This window comes from Lepisosteus oculatus, chromosome 4 (assembly GCF_040954835.1).
Source record: "Lepisosteus oculatus isolate fLepOcu1 chromosome 4, fLepOcu1.hap2, whole genome shotgun sequence".
NCBI lineage: Eukaryota > Metazoa > Chordata > Actinopteri > Semionotiformes > Lepisosteidae > Lepisosteus > Lepisosteus oculatus.
In genome coordinates, this window is record NC_090699.1 from 2,925,190 (window position 1) to 2,944,301 (window position 19,112).

The 19,112-nt window shown below is 61.9% G+C and overlaps 2 protein-coding genes across 2 annotated transcripts in view; both read right to left on the minus strand.

Annotated features, from left to right (window-relative positions):
- LOC138238042 (E3 ubiquitin-protein ligase TRIM39-like) overlaps positions 1-19,112 on the minus strand; it is a 160,000-nt gene that overhangs the window by 41,145 nt on the left and 99,743 nt on the right. The gene's annotated exons all lie outside the window — the stretch shown is intronic.
- Positions 1,490-18,935, minus strand: ppp4cb (protein phosphatase 4, catalytic subunit b). Its single transcript, XM_069188415.1, has 9 exons — positions 18,336-18,935; positions 14,389-14,599; positions 13,309-13,360; positions 12,096-12,146; positions 11,421-11,522; positions 10,665-10,838; positions 8,567-8,693; positions 8,293-8,482; positions 1,490-4,301 (listed from the first exon to the last, which is right to left on the minus strand). Exons 2-9 carry the CDS (start codon positions 14,484-14,486, stop codon positions 4,172-4,174), a joined length of 924 nt encoding a protein of 307 aa, XP_069044516.1. The 5' UTR covers positions 14,487-14,599; positions 18,336-18,935; the 3' UTR covers positions 1,490-4,171.

Consider the following 19,112-nt stretch of genomic DNA (forward strand, 5'->3'; position numbering starts at 1 on the left):
ACCCCCAGTCTCTGTAGGAGTGACGGTGAATACGATCAGGGGACAGGGACCTAGAACAGACCCCCAGTCTCTGTAGGAGTGACGGTGAATACGATCAGGGGACAGGGACCTATAACAGACCCCCAGTCTCTGTAGGAGTGACGGTGAATACGATCAGGACAGGGACCTATAACAGACCCCCAGTCTCTGTAGGAGTGACGGTGAATACGATCAGGACAGGGACCTATAACAGACCCCCAGTCTCTGTAGGAGTGACAGTGAATACGATCAGGACAGGGACCTAGAACAGACCCCCAGTCTCTGTAGGAGTGACAGTGAATACGATCAGGACAGGGACCTAGAACAGACCCCCAGTCTCTGTAGGAGTGACGGTGAATACGATCAGGGGACAGGGACCTAGAACAGACCCCCAGTCTCTGTAGGAGTGACAGTGAATACGATCAGGACAGGGACCTATAACAGACCCCCAGTCTCTGAAGGAGTGACGGTGAATACGATCAGGGGACAGGGACCTATAACAGACCCCCAGTCTCTGTAGGAGTGACTGTGAATACGATCAGGACAGGGACCTATAACAGACCCCCAGTCTCTGTAGGAGTGACAGTGAATACAATCAGGGGACAGGGACCTAGAACAGACCCCCAGTCTCTGTAGGAGTGACAGTGAATACGATCAGGACAGGGACCTAGAACAGACCCCCAGTCTCTGTAGGAGTGACAGTGAATACGATCAGGACAGGGACCTATAACAGACCCCCAGTCTCTGTAGGAGTGACGGTGAATACGATCAGGACAGGGACCTAGAACAGACCCCCAGTCTCTGTAGGAGTGACGGTGAATACGATCAGGGGACAGGGACCTAGAACAGACCCCCAGTCTCTGTAGGAGTGACAGTGAATACGATCAGGGGACAGGGACCTATAACAGACCCCCAGTCTCTGTAGGAGTGACGGTGAATACGATCAGGACAGGGACCTATAACAGACCCCCAGTCTCTGTAGGAGTGACTGTGAATACGATCAGGACAGGGACCTATGAAGACGTTTTGCAGTCTGAGGTCATTAATTAGTCCAATTAGCAGCGACAGGATGAGAAATTAAAAGGTAACTTGACTTCATTTCCTGCTCGTCTGGTGGGAGATGCAGTGATCCCCTCAGGTGAGACACTAGAGGGGGTCCAGAGCTCGCTCGTCCCTGGAGAACCCCTCGCCCCAGCTGAGCCAACGACCTTTTGGACCTCCACCCGGTCCGCACCACAAGCGCACTTCGCCTCCGGATAGTTGGGCCAGAAAACACCTAACGAGCTTCATTCCAAATCCAATTAACGGGCCAATTAAGGGTTTTTGGGGGAGAGGGGGTGGGGGGTACCTTCAACTGCAGCGTGGACACTCGACGCGTGCCGCTGACCCCTGTATCGAACCCGGGACGCGCGAGGAGGGACCGAGGGGGCACGGCCAGCGGCGCAGCAGTAAAGACACAGATCTCCCTTCATGGCTTTTTTACAAAAAGACAAAGTACAGAGTTTATTTCCAGATCAATAATAAAAGTCAACGACAAGTCCTACAAAGAGCAATTGGTCAGAAGAAAGATCCAGTCTGGTTCCGGGTTGGGGGGTTTCGGGGTGCAGGGGGGGGTCCCCCCGGGAATCACGCACGATAGTGAGGAAGAGCAGGAATCTCTGAGGTCCACCCCAAACACAAGGACAGCTGGGGACTGGAGCATCTCCAGTGGTCGGTCAGTCAGTCAGAGGGACAGCTGGGGACTGGAGCGTCTCCAGTGGTCGGTCAGTCAGTCAGAGGGACAGCTGGGGACTGGGGCGTCTCCAGTGGTCGGTCAGTCAGTCAGAGGGACAGCTGGGGACTGGAGCGTCTCCAGTGGTCGGTCAGTCAGAGGGACAGCTGGGGACTGGAGCGTCTCCAGTGGTCGGTCAGTCAGTCAGAGGGACAGCTGGGGACTGGAGCGTCTCCAGTGGTCGGTCAGTCAGTCAGAGGGACAGCTGGGGACTGGGGCGTCTCCAGTAGTCAGTCAGTCAGTCAGAGGGACAGCTGGGGACTGGGGCGTCTCCAGTAGTCAGTCAGAGGGACAGCTGGGGACTGGGGCGTCTCCAGTGGTCGGTCAGTCAGTCAGAGGGACAGCTGGGGACTGGAGCGTCTCCAGTGGTCGGTCAGTCAGAGGGACAGCTGGGGACTGGGGCGTCTCCAGTGGTCGGTCAGTCAGTCAGAGGGACAGCTGGGGACTGGAGCGTCTCCAGTGGTCGGTCAGTCAGTCAGAGGGACAGCTGGGGACTGGGGCATCTCCAGTAGTCAGTCAGAGGGACAGCTGGGGACTGGGGCGTCTCCAGTGGTCGGTCAGTCAGTCAGAGGGACAGCTGGGGACTGGAGCGTCTCCAGTGGTCGGTCAGTCAGAGGGACAGCTGGGGACTGGGGCGTCTCCAGTAGTCAGTCAGAGGGACAGCTGGGGACTGGGGCGTCTCCAGTGGTCGGTCAGTCAGTCAGAGGGACAGCTGGGGACTGGGGCGTCTCCAGTGGTCGGTCAGTCAGAGGGACAGCTGGGGACTGGAGCGTCTCCAGTGGTCGGTCAGAGGGACAGCTGGGGACTGGAGCGTCTCCAGTAGTCAGTCAGAGGGACAGCTGGGGACTGGGGCGTCTCCAGTGGTCGGTCAGTCAGTCAGAGGGACAGCTGGGGACTGGGGCGTCTCCAGTGGTCAGTCAGTCAGTCAGAGGGACAGCTGGGGACTGGGGTGTCTCCAGTGGTCGGTCAGTCAGTCAGAGGGACAGCTGGGGACTGGGGCGTCTCCAGTAGTCAGTCAGAGGGACAGCTGGGGACTGGGGTGTCTCCAGTGGTCGGTCAGTCAGTCAGAGGGACAGCTTGGGACTGGGGTGTCTCCAGTGGTCAGTCAGTCAGTCAGAGGGACAGCTGGGGACTGGGGCGTCTCCAGTGGTCGGTCAGTCAGTCAGAGGGACAGCTGGGGACTGGGGTGTCTCCAGTAGTCAGTCAGTCAGTCAGAGGGACAGCTGGGGACTGGGGTGTCTCCAGTAGTCAGTCAGAGGGACAGCTGGGGACTGGGGTGTCTCCAGTGGTCGGTCAGTCAGTCAGAGGGACAGCTGGGGATTGGGGTGTCTCCAGTGGTCAGTCAGTCAGTCAGAGGGACAGCTGGGGACTGGGGTGTCTCCAGTGGTCGGTCAGTCAGTCAGAGGGACAGCTGGGGACTGGGGTGTCTCCAGTGGTCAGTCAGTCAGTCAGAGGGACAGCTGGGGACTGGGGCATCTCCAGTAGTCAGTCACTCAGTCAGTCAGTCAGAGGGACAGCTGGGGACTGGGGTGTCTCCAGTGGTCAGTCAGAGGGACAGCTGGGGACTGGGGTGTCTCCAGTGGTCAGTCAGAGGGACAGCTGGGGACTGGGGCGTCTCCAGTGGTCGGTCAGTCAGAGGGACAGCTGGGGACTGGGGTGTCTCCAGTGGTCAGTCAGAGGGACAGCTGGTGACTGGGGTGTCTCCAGTGGTCAGTCAGAGGGACAGCTGGGGACTGGGGCGTCTCCAGTAGTCAGTCAGTCAGTCAGAGGGACAGCTGGGGACTGGGGCGTCTCCAGTGGTCAGTCAGAGGGACAGCTGGGGACTGGGGCGTCTCCAGTAGTCAGTCGGTCAGTCAGAGGGACAGCTGGGGACTGGGGCGTCTCCAGTAGTCAGTCAGTCAGTCAGAGGGACAGCTGGGGACTGGGGCGTCTCCAGTGGTCAGTCAGAGGGACAGCTGGGGACTGGGGCGTCTCCAGTAGTCAGTCAGTCAGTCAGAGGGACAGCTGGGGACTGGGGCGTCTCCAGTAGTCAGTCAGTCAGTCAGAGGGACAGCTGGGGACTGGGGCGTCTCCAGTGGTCAGTCAGAGGGACAGCTGGGGACTCATAGGTCCCTTATAGGTGACTCCTGTGCAGGCGGGGGGGTCAGCTGACTACTGAACCAGTGGGAACAGCGCCGCCCTGCTGGTGAGGAGACCTCAGAGCCGGGTCCCCCTCTGTGCCCCGGGACAGGACCGTCCCCCCCCCCGAGCGCAGAGAGAGGGAGGGAGACAGGGGCACCCCCACACCGCAGCAGAGAGAGAGACAGGGGCGCCCCCCTACGCCCCAGGCACAGAGATGGGCCGCGGGGGAGGGGGTGAGAGAGAGGACGGGGGGTCTGGGGGTCACAGGAAGTAGTCGGCGACGGGCTTCTTGGAGGGGATCCCCCGCGTCTCCTGGGGCGCAGCCTCGAAGATGATGAACTCCTTCTGCAGGTGCTCGTCCAGCTCCAGGATCGCAGCGACGTTCCCACACCTGCAGAGAGACTGGGGTCACTACAGACAGGAGCCCCCCGCACCCCCACACTGGGGCTACAGACAGAGAGAGACTGGGGTCACTACAGACAGGAGCCCCCCGCACCCCCACACTGGGGCTACAGACAGAGAGAGACTGGGGTCACTACAGACAGGAGCCCCCTGCACCCCCACACTGGGGCTACAGACAGAGAGAGAGACTGGGGTCACTACAGACAGGAGCCCCCTGCACCCCCACACTGGGGCTACAGACAGAGAGAGACTGGGGTCACTACAGACAGGAGCCCCCCGCACCCCCACACTGGGGCTACAGACAGAGAGAGACTGGGGTCACTACAGACAGGAGCCCCCCGCACCCCCACACTGGGGCTACAGACAGAGAGAGACTGGGGTCACTACAGACAGGAGCCCCCGCACCCCCACACTGGGGCTACAGACAGAGAGAGAGAGACTGGGGTCACTACAGACAGGAGCCCCCCGCACCCCCACACTGGGGCTACAGACAGAGAGAGAGACTGGGGTCACTACAGACAGGAGCCCCCCGCACCCCCACACTGGGGCTACAGACAGAGAGAGACTGGGGTCACTACAGACAGGAGCCCCCCGCACCCCCACACTGGGGCTACAGACAGAGAGAGAGACTGGGGTCACTACAGACAGGAGCCCCCCGCACCCCCACACTGGGGCTACAGACAGAGAGAGACTGGGGTCACTACAGACAGGAGCCCCCCGCACCCCCACACTGGGGCTACAGACAGAGAGAGACTGGGGTCACTACAGACAGGAGCCCCCCGCACCCCCACACTGGGGCTACAGACAGAGAGAGAGACTGGGGTCACTACAGACAGGAGCCCCCTGCACCCCCACACTGGGGCTACAGACAGAGAGAGAGACTGGGGTCACTACAGACAGGAGCCCCCCGCACCCCCACACTGGGGCTACAGACAGAGAGAGACTGGGGTCACTACAGACAGGAGCCCCCTGCACCCCCACACTGGGGCTACAGACAGAGAGAGACTGGGGTCACTACAGACAGGAGCCCCCCGCACCCCCACACTGGGGCTACAGACAGAGAGAGACTGGGGTCACTACAGACAGGAGCCCCCTGCACCCCCACACTGGGGCTACAGACAGAGAGAGACTGGGGTCACTACAGACAGGAGCCCCCCGCACCCCCACACTGGGGCTACAGACAGAGAGAGACTGGGGTCACTACAGACACAGGAGCCCAGACAGAGAGAGACTGGGGTCACTACAGACAGGAGCCCCTCCTGCACCCCCACACTGGGGCTACAGACAGAGAGAGAGACTGGGGTCACTACAGACACAGGAGCCCAGACAGAGAGAGACTGGGGTCACTACAGACACAGGAGCCCCCTGCACCCCCACACTGGGGGACAGAGAGAGACTGGGGTCACTACAGACAGGAGCCCCCTGCACCCCCACACTGGGGCTACAGACAGAGAGAGACTGGGGTCACTACAGACAGGAGTCCCCCTGCACCCCCACACTGGGGCTACAGACAGAGAGAGACTGGGGTCACTACAGACAGGAGCCCCCTGCACCCCCACACTGGGGCTACAGACAGAGAGAGACTGGGGTCACTACAGACAGGAGTCCCCCTGCACCCCCACACTGGGGCTACAGACAGAGAGAGACTGGGGTCACTACAGACAGGAGCCCCCCGCACCCCCACACTGGGGCTACAGACAGAGAGAGACTGGGGTCACTACAGACAGGAGCCCCCCGCACCCCCACACTGGGGCTACAGACAGAGAGAGACTGGGGTCACTACAGACAGGAGCCCCCCGCACCCCCACACTGGGGCTACAGACAGAGAGAGAGACTGGGGTCACTACAGACAGGAGCCCCCTGCACCCCCACACTGGGGCTACAGACAGAGAGAGAGACTGGGGTCACTACAGACAGGAGTCCCCCTGCACCCCCACACTGGGGCTACAGACAGAGAGAGACTGGGGTCACTACAGACAGGAGCCCCTCCTGCACCCCCACACTGGGGCTACAGACAGAGAGAGACTGGGGTCACTACAGACAGGAGCCCCTCCTGCACCCCCACACTGGGGCTACAGACAGAGAGAGACTGGGGTCACTACAGACAGGAGCCCCCTGCACCCCCACACTGGGGCTACAGAGGGAGAGAGAGACTGGGGTCACTACAGACAGGAGCCTCCTGCACCCCCACACTGGGGCTACAGACAGAGAGAGACTGGGGTCACTACAGACACAGGAGCCCCCTGCACCCCCACACTGGGGCTACAGGGAGAGAGAGAGACTGGGGTCACTACAGACAGGAGCCCCCTGCACCCCCACACTGGGGCTACAGACAGGAGCCCCCCGCACTCCCACACTGGGGCTACAGACAGAGAGAGACTGGGGTCACTACAGACAGGAGCCCCCCACACCCCCACACTGGGGCTACAGACAGGAGCCCCTCCTGCACCCCCACACTGGGGCTACAGACAGAGAGAGAGACTGGGGTCACTACAGACAGGAGCCCCCTGCACCCCCACACTGGGGCTACAGGGAGAGAGAGAGACTGGGGTCACTACAGACAGGAGCCCCCCGCACCCCCACACTGGGGCTACAGACAGAGAGAGACTGGGGTCACTACAGACAGGAGCCCCCTGCACCCCCACACTGGGGCTACAGACAGAGAGAGAGACTGGGGTCACTACAGACAGGAGCCCCCCGCACCCCCACACTGGGGCTACAGACAGAGAGAGACTGGGGTCACTACAGACAGGAGCCCCCTGCACCCCCACACTGGGGCTACAGACAGAGAGAGAGACTGGGGTCACTACAGACAGGAGCCCCCTGCACCCCCACACTGGGGCTACAGACAGAGAGAGACTGGGGTCACTACAGACAGGAGCCCCCCGCACCCCCACACTGGGGCTACAGACAGAGAGAGACTGGGGTCACTACAGACAGGAGCCCCCTGCACCCCCACACTGGGGCTACAGACAGAGAGAGACTGGGGTCACTACAGACAGGAGCCTCCTGCACCCCCACACTGGGGCTACAGACAGAGAGAGACTGGGGTCACTACAGACAGGAGCCCCCTGCACCCCCACACTGGGGCTACAGACAGAGAGAGACTGGGGTCACTACAGACAGGAGCCCCCCGCACCCCCACACTGGGGCTACAGACAGAGAGAGACTGGGGTCACTACAGACAGGAGCCCCCTGCACCCCCACACTGGGGCTACAGACAGAGAGAGACTGGGGTCACTACAGACAGGAGCCTCCTGCACCCCCACACTGGGGCTACAGACAGGAGCCCCCCGCACCCCCACACTGGGGCTACAGACAGAGAGAGAGACTGGGGTCACTACAGACAGGAGCCCCCCGCACCCCCACACTGGGGGACAGAGAGAGACTGGGGTCACTACAGACAGGAGCCCCCTGCACCCCCACACTGGGGCTACAGACAGAGAGAGACTGGGGTCACTACAGACAGGAGCCCCTCCTGCACCCCCACACTGGGGCTACAGAGACCAGGGTCACTACAGACAGGAGCCCCCTGCACCCCCACACTGGGGCTACAGACAGAGAGAGACTGGGGTCACTATAGACAGGAGCCCCTCCTGCACCCCCACACTGGGGGACAGAGAGAGACTGGGGTCACTACAGACAGGAGCCCCCCGCACCCCCACACTGGGGCTACAGACAGGAGCCCCCTGCACACTGGGGCTATAGAGGGAGATAGACTGGGGGTTACTCCTGACACAGGAGCCCCCCTGCACCCCAACAGTGGAGCTACAGAGGGAGAGAGACTGGGGGTTACTCCTGACACAGGAGCCCCTCCTGCACCCTGACACTGGGGGACAGAGAGAGACTGGGGTCACTACAGACAGGAGCCCCTCCTGCACCCCCACACTGGGGGACAGAGAGACTGGGGTCACTACAGACAGGAGCCCCCCTGCACCCCCACACTGGGGGACAGAGGAGGGAGAAAGAGGGGGACCCACCTGTAGCAGTAGTTGGGGGCGGACCAGACGGTCAGCACGGTCTCGTTGAAGTGCCACTTGTACCCCTCCATCACCAGCTGGTGCGCCCGGCAGATCATGTCGATGTCGTTGGCCACGTTGAACTGCGCCACCACGTCGCTGCCGAACAGGTACCCCGCGCCCCGCGGGCTGACGCCCCAGCCCGTCGTGTCTGGGGGGAGGGGCGGGGGGTTAGCGAAGACACGCCGACCGGCTCGGCGCCCCCCCCGTCCCCCCCAGTCTCTCGGATCCTCACCTTCGGGGTCGGACCACAGGAGGTCACACATGGGCCCGTCGTGGGGCACCTCCTGCTTCCTGTCGATGGTCCGGATCTGGTCCAGAGTCTGGATTGAGGGAGAGAGGCCCCCGTGCACACAGAATATCTACAAGAGAGAGAGAGAGAGAGAGGGGTTCATACACACAGAATATCTACAAGAGAGAGAGAGAGAGGGGTTCATACACACAGAATATCTACAAGAGAGAGAGAGAGAGAGGGGTTCATACACACAGAATATCTACAAGAGAGAGAGAGAGAGAGGGGTTCATACACACAGAATATCTACAAGAGAGAGAGAGAGAGAGGGGTTCATACACACAGAATATCTACAAGAGAGAGAGAGAGAGAGGGGTTCATACACACAGAGTATCTACAAGAGAGAGAGAGAGAGAGGGGTTCATACACACAGAGTATCTACAAGAGAGAGAGAGGGGGGTTCATACACACAGAGTATCTACAAGAGAGAGAGAGAGGGGTTCATACACACAGAATATCTACAAGAGAGAGAGAGAGAGGGGTTCATACACACAGAATATCTACAAGAGAGAGAGAGAGAGGGGTTCATACACAGAATATCTACAAGAGAGAGAGAGAGGGGTTCATACACACAGAATATCTACAAGAGAGAGAGAGAGGGGTTCATACACAGAATATCTACAAGAGAGAGAGAGAGGTTCATACACAGAATATCTACAAGAGAGAGAGGGGTTCATACACACAGAATATCTACAAGAGAGAGAGAGGGGTTCATACACACAGAATATCTACAAGAGAGAGAGAGGGGGGTTCATACACACAGAGTATCTACGAGAGAGAGAGAGGGGTTCATACACACAGAATATCTACAAGAGAGAGAGAGAGGGGTTCATACACACAGAATATCTACAAGAGAGAGAGAGAGGGGTTCATACACAGAATATCTACAAGAGAGAGAGAGAGGGGTTCATACACAGAATATCTACAAGAGAGAGAGAGAGAGGTTCATACACAGAATATCTACAAGAGAGAGAGAGAGAGAGGTTCATACACACAGAATATCTACAAGAGAGAGAGAGAGAGAGGGGTTCATACACACAGAATATCTACAAGAGAGAGAGAGAGAGGGGGGTTCATACACACAGAATATCTACAAGAGAGAGAGAGAGAGGGGGGTTCATACACACAGAATATCTACAAGAGAGAGAGAGGGGGGTTCATACACACAGAATATCTACAAGAGAGAGAGAGGGGTTCATACACACAGAATATCTACAAGAGAGAGAGAGAGGGGTTCATACACACAGAATATCTACAAGAGAGAGAGAGGGGGGTTAATACACACAGAGTATCTACGAGAGAGAGAGAGAGGGGGGTTCATACACACAGAATATCTACAAGAGAGAGAGAGAGGGGGGTTCATACAGACACACTGACTGTACACTCCAGTACATGAACACTGCACTGAGAGAGAGGGGTTAATACACACACACTGACTGGACACTCCAGTACATGAACACTGCACTGAGAGAGAGAGGGGTTCATACACACACACTGACTGGACACTCCAGTACATTAACACTGCACTGAGAGAGAGAGGGGTTAATACACACACACTGACTGGACACTCCAGTACATTAACACTGCACTGAGAGAGAGAGGGGTTAATACACACACTGACTGGACACTCCAGTACATTAACACAGCACTGAGAGAGAGAGGGGTTCATACACACACACTGACTGGACACTCCAGTACATGAACACTGCACTGAGAGAGAGAGGGGTTAGTACAGACACACTGACTGGACACTCCAGTACATGAACACTGCACTGAGAGAGAGAGGGGTTAATACACACACTGACTGGACACTCCAGGACATGAACACTGCACTGAGAGAGAGAGGGGTTAATACACACACTGACTGGACACTCCAGTACATTAACACTGCACTGAGAGAGAGGGGTTAATACAGACACACTGACTGGACACTCCAGTACATGAACACTGCACTGAGAGAGAGAGGGGTTAATACAGACACACTGACTGGACACTCCAGTACATGAACACTGCACTGAGAGAGAGGGGTGTAGCTGGTCACCTTTCCGTCGATGATGGCCGACAGGCTGAGATAGTCGAAGATCTCGGTGCAGTACCGCCACACCGTGACCGAGCCGTATTTGCGCAGACACTCGTCGTAGAAGCCGTAGACCTGCGTGATCTGGCGGGACTCGTGGTTCCCCCGGATCAGCGTGATCCTGTCGGGGTACCGCACCTGCGGGGAGCGAGCGAGAGGGGTCGACACACACACACCGGGACCGGAGGGAGGTCCGGTTCTGGGCCCGGAGGGGTCCTGCAGGGGTTGGTCTGCACGAGGGGGTTCAGGTCCAGTTCTGGTTCTGGAGGGGCTTGTCTATATCGGAGGGTTCTGGTGCTGGAGCGATCAGTCTGTATCGGGGGTTCTGGAGGGGCTTGTCTATATCGGAGGGTTCTGGTGCTGGAGCGATCAGTCTGTATCGGGAGTTCTGGTCCAGTTCTGGACCAGGAGGGGTACTGCAGGGTTCTGGTTCTAGAGGGGTCGGTTTAGTGTGTATCAGGGGTTCTGTTCAGGTACTGGTCCTGGAGGGGTTTGTCTGCGTCAGGGGGTTCTGGTGCTGGAGCGATCGTGTGTATCGGGGGTTCTGGTCCAGTAGCGATCAGTGTGTATGGGGGGTTCTGGTGCTGGAGCGATCGTGTGTATCGGGGGTTCTGGTCCAGTCCTGGTCTTGGAGGGGTCGGGGGGGTTCTGGTGCTGGAGCGATCGTGTGTATCGGGTGTTCCGGTCCGGTTCTGGAGGGGTCGGGGTAGCGGTCCGTACCTTCAGCGCCAGCAGCAGCAGGAAGGTCTCCACGCTGTAGAAGCCCCGGTCCACGAAGTCGCCCATGAAGAGGTAGTTCGTCTCGGGGACATCGCCCCCTACCTGCGGGGGGGAGCACCAGCATGAGGGCACAGCAGGGGGGGAGACCCCACTCAAGGACCGTCAGGGTCACCGACTGCCAGCCCAGGGAGTTAGAGGACACAGGGGAAGAGCACCTCACACTGAGGACAGGAGGCTCTTCGGGAGAGGACACAGTACTGGACACAGAGAGGGGTGGGAGTGTGGAACAAGCTGAGACCCTGACTTCTCTCAGGACACAGCTGGATGAGACACTCCAGTCAGGACAGGGGGGCTCTACTGTACACAGAGAGGGGTGGGGGTGTGGAACAAGCTGAGACCCAGACTTTCCTCAGGACACAGCTGGACGAGACACTCCAGTCAGGACAGGACAGTACTGTACACAGAGAGGGGTGGGGGTGTGGAACCAGCTGAGACCCGGACTTCTCAGGACACCTGGATCAGGTGTGAACCACTGAACGGGTCGGTCTTGAACCCCTGCCAACTCCCAGCAACCCAGAGGACCAGGGAAGGGCACCCCCACAGAGGCCCATGAGCTCTGGAGGCAGCAGGGCGCCCCCCTGTGGCCCCCACAGACGACGAGACGGACAGACTCACCCTGAACAGCTCCTTCAGGTCGTAGAACTGGCCGTGAATGTCGCCACACACCTGGGGGAGAGCAGAGAGGGGCGCATGAGGATCCTCCGGCAGAGACCCCCCGCTCCTCGCAGACGACACAGCTGGGCACCCACTGGGGGAGAGCACAGCCCCTCCCACCTGCCCCACTCTGATTGGCGGAGAGGCGCAGCCCCTCCCCGCTGCCCCACTCCGACTGGGGGAGAGCGCGGCCCCTCCCACCTGCCCCACTCCGACTGGGGGAGAGGCACAGCCCCTCCCCGCTGCCCCACTCCGACTGGGGGAGAGGCGCGGCCCCTCCCCCCTGCCCCACTCCGACTGGGGGAGAGGCGCGGCCCCTCCCCCCTGCCCCACTCCGACTGGGGGAGAGGCGCGGCCCCTCCCCCCTGCCCCACTCCGACTGGGGGAGAGGCGCGGCCCCTCCCCCCTGCCCCACTCCGACTGGGGGAGAGGCACGGCCCCTCCCCGCTGCCCCACTCCGACTGGGGGAGAGGTGCGGCCCCTCCCCCCTGCCCCACTCCGACTGGGGGAGAGCACAGCCCTCCCCCCTGCCCCACTCCGACTGGGGGAGAGGCGCAGCCCTCCCCCCTGCCCCACTCCGACTGGGGGAGAGGCGCAGCCCTCCCCCCTGCCCCACTCCGACTGGGGGAGAGGCGCGGCCCCTCCCCCCTGCCCCACTCCGACTGGGGGAGAGGCGCGGCCCCTCCCCCCTGCCCCACTCCGACTGGGGGAGAGGCGCGGCCCCTCCCCCCTGCCCCACTCCGACTGGGGGAGAGGCGCGGCCCCCCCCTGCCCCACTCCGACTGGGGGAGAGGCGCGGCCCCTCCCCGCTGCCCCACTCTGACTGGGGGAGAGGCGCAGCCCCTCCCACCCGCCCCATTCCGATTGGGGGAGAGGCGCAGGCCCTCCCCACTGCCCCACTCTGACTGGGGGAGAGGCGCAGCCCCTCCCCACTGCCCCATTCCGATTGGCGGAGAGGCGCAGCCCCTCCCCACTGCCCCACTCTGACTGGCGGAGAGGCGCAGCCCCTCCCCACTGCCCCATTCTGATTGGCGGAGAGGCACAGCCCCTCCCCACTGCCCCACTCTGACTGGGGGAGAGGAACCTCGGTCACATACGCTAGAGAGCAGGCCCAGGCTCGAGCCCGCGAGCGCAGAGCCCCACCTCTCCCGGCCGACGGCGGACAGTTACTCACGGTGACGGGCGAGTCCACTCTCTGCACGTTGCTCTCCTCCACCAGGATCTCCCTGAAACGAGCGAGGCACCGGTCACTGACAGACCCACCCCCTCCGGCACCAGAACCCCTCGACACAGACCCACCCCTCCGGGACCAGAACCCCTCGACACAGACCCACCCCTCCGGGACCAGAACCCCTCCGGCACCAGAACCCCTCGACACAGACCCACCCCTCCGGCACCAGAACCCCTCGACACAGACCCACCCCTCCGGGACCAGAACCCAGACAGACCCACCCCTCCGGCACCAGAACCCCTCGACACACACCCACCCCTCCGGCACCAGAACCCCTCGACACACACCCACCCCTCCGGGACCAGAACCCAGACAGACCCACCCCTCCGGCACCAGAACCCCTCGACACACACCCACCCCTCCGGCACCAGAACCCCGACAGACCCACCCCTCCGGCACCAGAACCCCTCGACACAGACCCACCCCTCCGGCACCAGAACCCCGCGACACAGACCCACCCCTCCGGCATCAGAACCCCGCGACACAGACCCACCCCTCCGGCATCAGAACCCCGCGACACAGACCCACCCCTCCGGGACCAGAACCATACCTGAACCCCAACAGACCCCCACCCCACCGGAACCAGAACCATACCTGAACCCCAACAGACCCCCACCCCACCGGAACCAGAACTGGACCAGAACCCCCTGAAAGACTGACCCCCTCCAGGACCAGAACCTCTCAACAGACCCACTTCTCCGGAACCAGACCCGGACCTAAACCCCCTGAAAGACTGACCCCCACCCCGGGAGCAGAACCTCGTGACAAACCCAACCCTCCGGGACCAGAACCTCTTCACAGACTGACCCGTCCAGGACCAGAACCGGATCTGAACCCCCCCCTACACAGACCGACCCGTTCTGGACCAGAACCAGACACTCGCACAGGAGCAGACGTAGCCCGTCTGTCCCGGGACCAGAACCGGGCCTCTCGGGTCAATGCGGGACACTCGCACAGGAGCAGACGTAGCCCCTCCGACGCAGCCTGTTGCCGGGCGGGGGTCAGGGGTCAGGGGTCACTCACCTGGCCTTGGCGCAGAGGGCCTTGACCTCGTTCTCCTTGATCAGCTCGCACCTGCGCAGCTGGTCGATCTGCCGGTCCAGGTCGCTGATGTCACCCATGGCTCAGCGCCGACACACACACACACCCACGCGAGCGTGCGCGCCTGAGCGCACACTCACACACACACACACTCGCGCGCCGCAGAGAGAGAGAGACCAGCAGGGAGCGCGACCTGGGGGGAGAGAGAGGAGAGGAGAGGAGAGGTTAGATCAGACTCCCACACTGTTCCAGCTGAGCTCAGCGAAAAGCTCCTCTGCCAGCACAGCCCAGACCGTTCGGCTCCGAGTCTAGAGGACATCAGTCCCTGCCCTGTGAGGGGCTCTCCAGACACACAGACCCCAGCAGGAGAGCAGGGGCTCCTCACAGGTAGAGGAGACCAGTCCCTGCCCTGTGAGGGGCTCTCCAGACACACAGACCCCAGCAGGAGAGCAGGGGCTCCTCACAGGTAGAGGAGATCAGTCCCTGCACTGTGAGGGGCTCTCCAGACACACAGACCCCAGCAGGAGAGCAGGGGCTCCTCACAGGTAGAGGAGATCAGTCCCTGCGCTGTGAGGGGCTCTCCAGACACACAGACCCCAGCAGGAGAGCAGGGGCTCCTCACAGGTAGAGGAGACCAGTCCCTGCCCTGTGAGGGGCTCTCCAGACACACAGACCCCAGCAGGAGAGCAGGGGCTCCTCACAGGTAGATGAGATCAGTCCCTGCGCTGAGAGGGGCTCTCCAGACACAGACCCCAGCAGGAGAGCAGGGGCTCCTCACAGGTAGAGGAGACCAGTCCCTGCGCTGTGAGGGGCTCTCCAGACACACAGACCCCAGCAGGAGAGCAGGGGCTCCTCACAGGTAGAGGAGACCAGTCCCTGCGCTGTGAGGGGCTCTCCACACACACTGACCCCAGCAGGAGAGCAGGGGCTCCTCACAGGTAGAGGAGATCAGTCCCTGCGCTGTGAGGGGCTCTCCAGACACACAGACCCCAGCAGGAGAGCAGGGGCTCCTCACAGGTAGAGGAGACCAGTCCCTGTGCTGTGAGAGGCTCTCCAGCCACACTGACCCCAGCAGGAGGGGCAGCAAGAGAGCAGGGGCTCCTCATAGGTAGAGGAGACCAGTCCCTGCCCTGTGAGGGGCTCTCCAGACACACAGACCCCAGCAGGAGAGCAGGGGCTCCTCACAGGTAGAGACCAGTCCCTGCGCTGTGAGGGGCTCTCCAGACACACAGACCCCAGCAGGAGAGCAGGGGCTCCTCACAGGTAGAGGAGATCAGTCCCTGCGCTGTGAGGGGCTCTCCAGACACACAGACCTCAGCAGGAGAGCAGGGGCTCCTCACAGGTAGAGGAGACCAGTCCCTGTGCTGTGAGAGGCTCTCCAGCCACACTGACCCCAGCAGGAGGGGCAGCAAGAGAGCAGGGGCTCCTCATAGGTAGAGGAGACCAGTCCCTGCCCTGTGAGGGGCTCTCCAGACACACAGACCCCAGCAGGAGAGCAGGGGCTCCTCACAGGTAGAGGAGACCAGTCCCTGCGCTGTGAGGGGCTCTCCAGACACACAGACCCCAGCAGGAGAGCAGGGGCTCCTCACAGGTAGAGGAGACCAGTCCCTGCGCTGTGAGGGGCTCTCCACACACACACAGACCCCAGCAGGAGAGCAGGGGCTCCTCACAGGTAGAGGAGACCAGTCCCTGCGCTGTGAGGGGCTCTCCAGACACACAGACCCCAGCAGGAGAGCAGGGGCTCCTCACAGGTAGAGGAGATCAGTCCCTGCGCTGTGAGGGGCTCTCCAGACACACAGACCCCAGCAGGAGAGCAGGGGCTCCTCACAGGTAGAGGCCAGTCCCTGCGCTGTGAGGGGCTCTCCAGACACACAGACCCCAGCAGGAGAGCAGGGGCTCCTCACAGGTAGAGGAGATCAGTCCCTGCGCTGTGAGGGGCTCTCCAGACACACAGACCCCAGCAGGAGAGCAGGGGCTCCTCACAGGTAGAGGAGACCAGTCCCTGCGCTGTGAGGGGCTCTCCAGACACACAGACCCCAACAGGAGAGCAGGGGCTCCTCACAGGTAGAGGAGACCAGTCCCTGCGCTGTGAGGGGCTCTCCAGACACACAGACCCCAGCAGGAGAGCAGGGGCTCCTCACAGGTAGAGGAGACCAGTCCCTGTGCTGTGAGGGGCTCTCCAGACACACAGACCCCAGCAGGAGAGCAGGGGCTCCTCACAGGTAGAGACCAGTCCCTGCGCTGTGAGAGGCTCTCCAGACACACAGACCCCAGCAGGAGAGCAGGGGCTCCTCACAGGTAGAGGAGATCAGTCCCTGCGCTGTGAGGGGCTCTCCAGACACACAGACCCCAGCAGGAGAGCAGGGGCTCCTCACAGGTAGAGGAGACCAGTCCCTGTGCTGTGAGGGGCTCTCCAGACACACAGACCCCAGCAGGAGAGCAGGGGCTCCTCACAGTTAGAGGAGACCAGTCCCTGCGCTGTGAGAGGCTCTCCAGACACACAGACCCCAGCAGGAGAGCAGGGGCTCCTCACAGGTAGAGGAGATCAGTCCCTGCGCTGTGAGGGGCTCTCCAGACACACAGACCCCAGCAGGAGAGCAGGGGCTCCTCACAGGTAGAGGAGACCAGTCCCTGCACTGAGAGGGGCTCTCCAGACACACAGACCCCAGCAGGAGAGCAGGGGCTCCTCACAGGTAGAGACCAGTCCCTGCGCTGTGAGGGGCTCTCCAGACACACAGACCCCAGCAGGAGAGCAGGGGCTCCTCACAGGTAGAGGAGACCAGTCCCTGCGCTGTGAGGGGCTCTCCAGACACACAGACCCCAGCAGGAGAGCAGGGGCTCCTCACAGGTAGAGGAGACCAGTCCCTGCGCTGTGAGGGGCTCTCCAGACACACAGACCCCAGCAGGAGAGCAGGGGCTCCTCACAGGTAGAGGAGACCAGTCCCTGCGCCGTGAGGGGCTCTCCAGACACACAGACCCCAGCAGGAGAGCAGGGGCTCCTCACAGGTAGAGGAGACCAGTCCCTGCGCTGTGAGGGGCTCTCCAGACACACAGACCCCAGCAGGAGAGCAGGGGCTCCTCACAGGTAGAGGAGACCAGTCCCTGCGCTGTGAGGGGCTCTCCAGACACACAGACCCCAGAAACACTGAACACTCACTAGGAATGGGTGAGACTTGTGGGTGAGTGAATGGGTGAGACCCAGGAAGACGGGCCGCAGGAACTTTGTTTACTTTGTCCCGGCTGGAGAAATCTGCTCTGCAGGGCAGGCGAGTCAAGACGACGGATCAACACAGCCCCAGTCCCCGACCACTGCACGGCAGATCCCCCGTCACACACCCTGCTGCCCGGCTCCTCTCTCTCTCGTCGGAACCACCGACGTTTGTCCAGAAAACGGAACTTGCGGTGCAGGACAGTCCCTGAATCCTTATAATCGCCCCCATCTCCCTGGACCAGTACCGGTACCGGCCCGCCCGTCCACCCCCCGGTAAACAACACCGCGTCTCACAGACAGCCGGGCGGCAGCGGCTCGTCCGGGTTCGGCTGCAGGTCCAGTCTCGGCCCGGTCCAGTCCCGGCGGCGGGACACACACACACACGTACACGCGCGCGTTCCCGCGCTCTCCCGCCCCGGGGCTCCGCGAGCCGGGCGGCCTCACGGCGCCATCTTGGAGCGACTCCGCTCGGCCTCCTCGCCGCCTCCGCCCGGCCTGTCCCCCCGCCGGGGCCCGGCTCGCCGCCGCGGCCCGGCCGGGGGCCCAGGGCGCTCCGCTCCGCTCCAGCAGCGGCCCTCCAGCCCGGCGGCCCGGCCCGGCCCGGGAGCGGGGAGCGACTCGACCCCCCCCGGGCCCGGCGCCTCCGCCGCCGCCGCCAGCCCCCCCAATACACACAAACCGGCTCAGAAACCCCTCGGCCCCCGGGGAGCGGCCTTACCTCGGCGTCCAGGGGCCGGCAGGGCAGCAGCAGCAGCAGCACCGATAGCAGCGGACTCGTCTCTGTCCGGGAGTCGGGAGGCCGGTCGTGCGCAGATCCGCGTCTGTCTCCCCGCTGCGCTCGGCCGGCTGGAGCTCCGCTTCCTCTCCGCCCTCGGGGACGCGCGGCGGCGGCGGCGGCGGCGCGCACGCAGGGCTTCCGGTGTCGGGAGCGAGGCTCGCTCCCGGGCACGGGCACTCGTCCGGGGACGCGCAAGAGCAGGGATTATTGGCGGCGGCGGCCGACGGGCTGTGGTTTCAGCGGCTCCTCCGCCTCCTCCCTCTTATATGCGCTCTGGTCCTCGACGCCACCGCCGGCAGCCCCCCGGCTCCTGTTGAAATTGCTAACAGCCCGCAGCAGCGCTGGTTAGGGAACGAGGTCGCTCATTCGAGGTTCAGGGGTTCGGGCCTGAAGCGCCACCTGAACCCCATTCCTTAATAAGTCACGGAGCACGCAGGAAAATCGAGGTTTTTTTTTTTGTTTTGCTTAAGAAAAGCCAGGGGTGTTCATCCTTACAGCCCTGTTAGTATTAACTAGTTAGCCCTTCTTCCATTTTGGTAAAAATTAAAAACAACAACAACAACAACAATAACACGTTAAAAAAAAAGTTTTTTCTCCCCGCTCTTGCTCGCACGGGCGAGAACAACCACAAGATGGCGCCGGAGCGCCAACCTCAAGGCGCGAGCCCCGTGCCGGGCAGGGGGCAGGAAATGACGCAACAAGGGCGGTGGAGGGGGG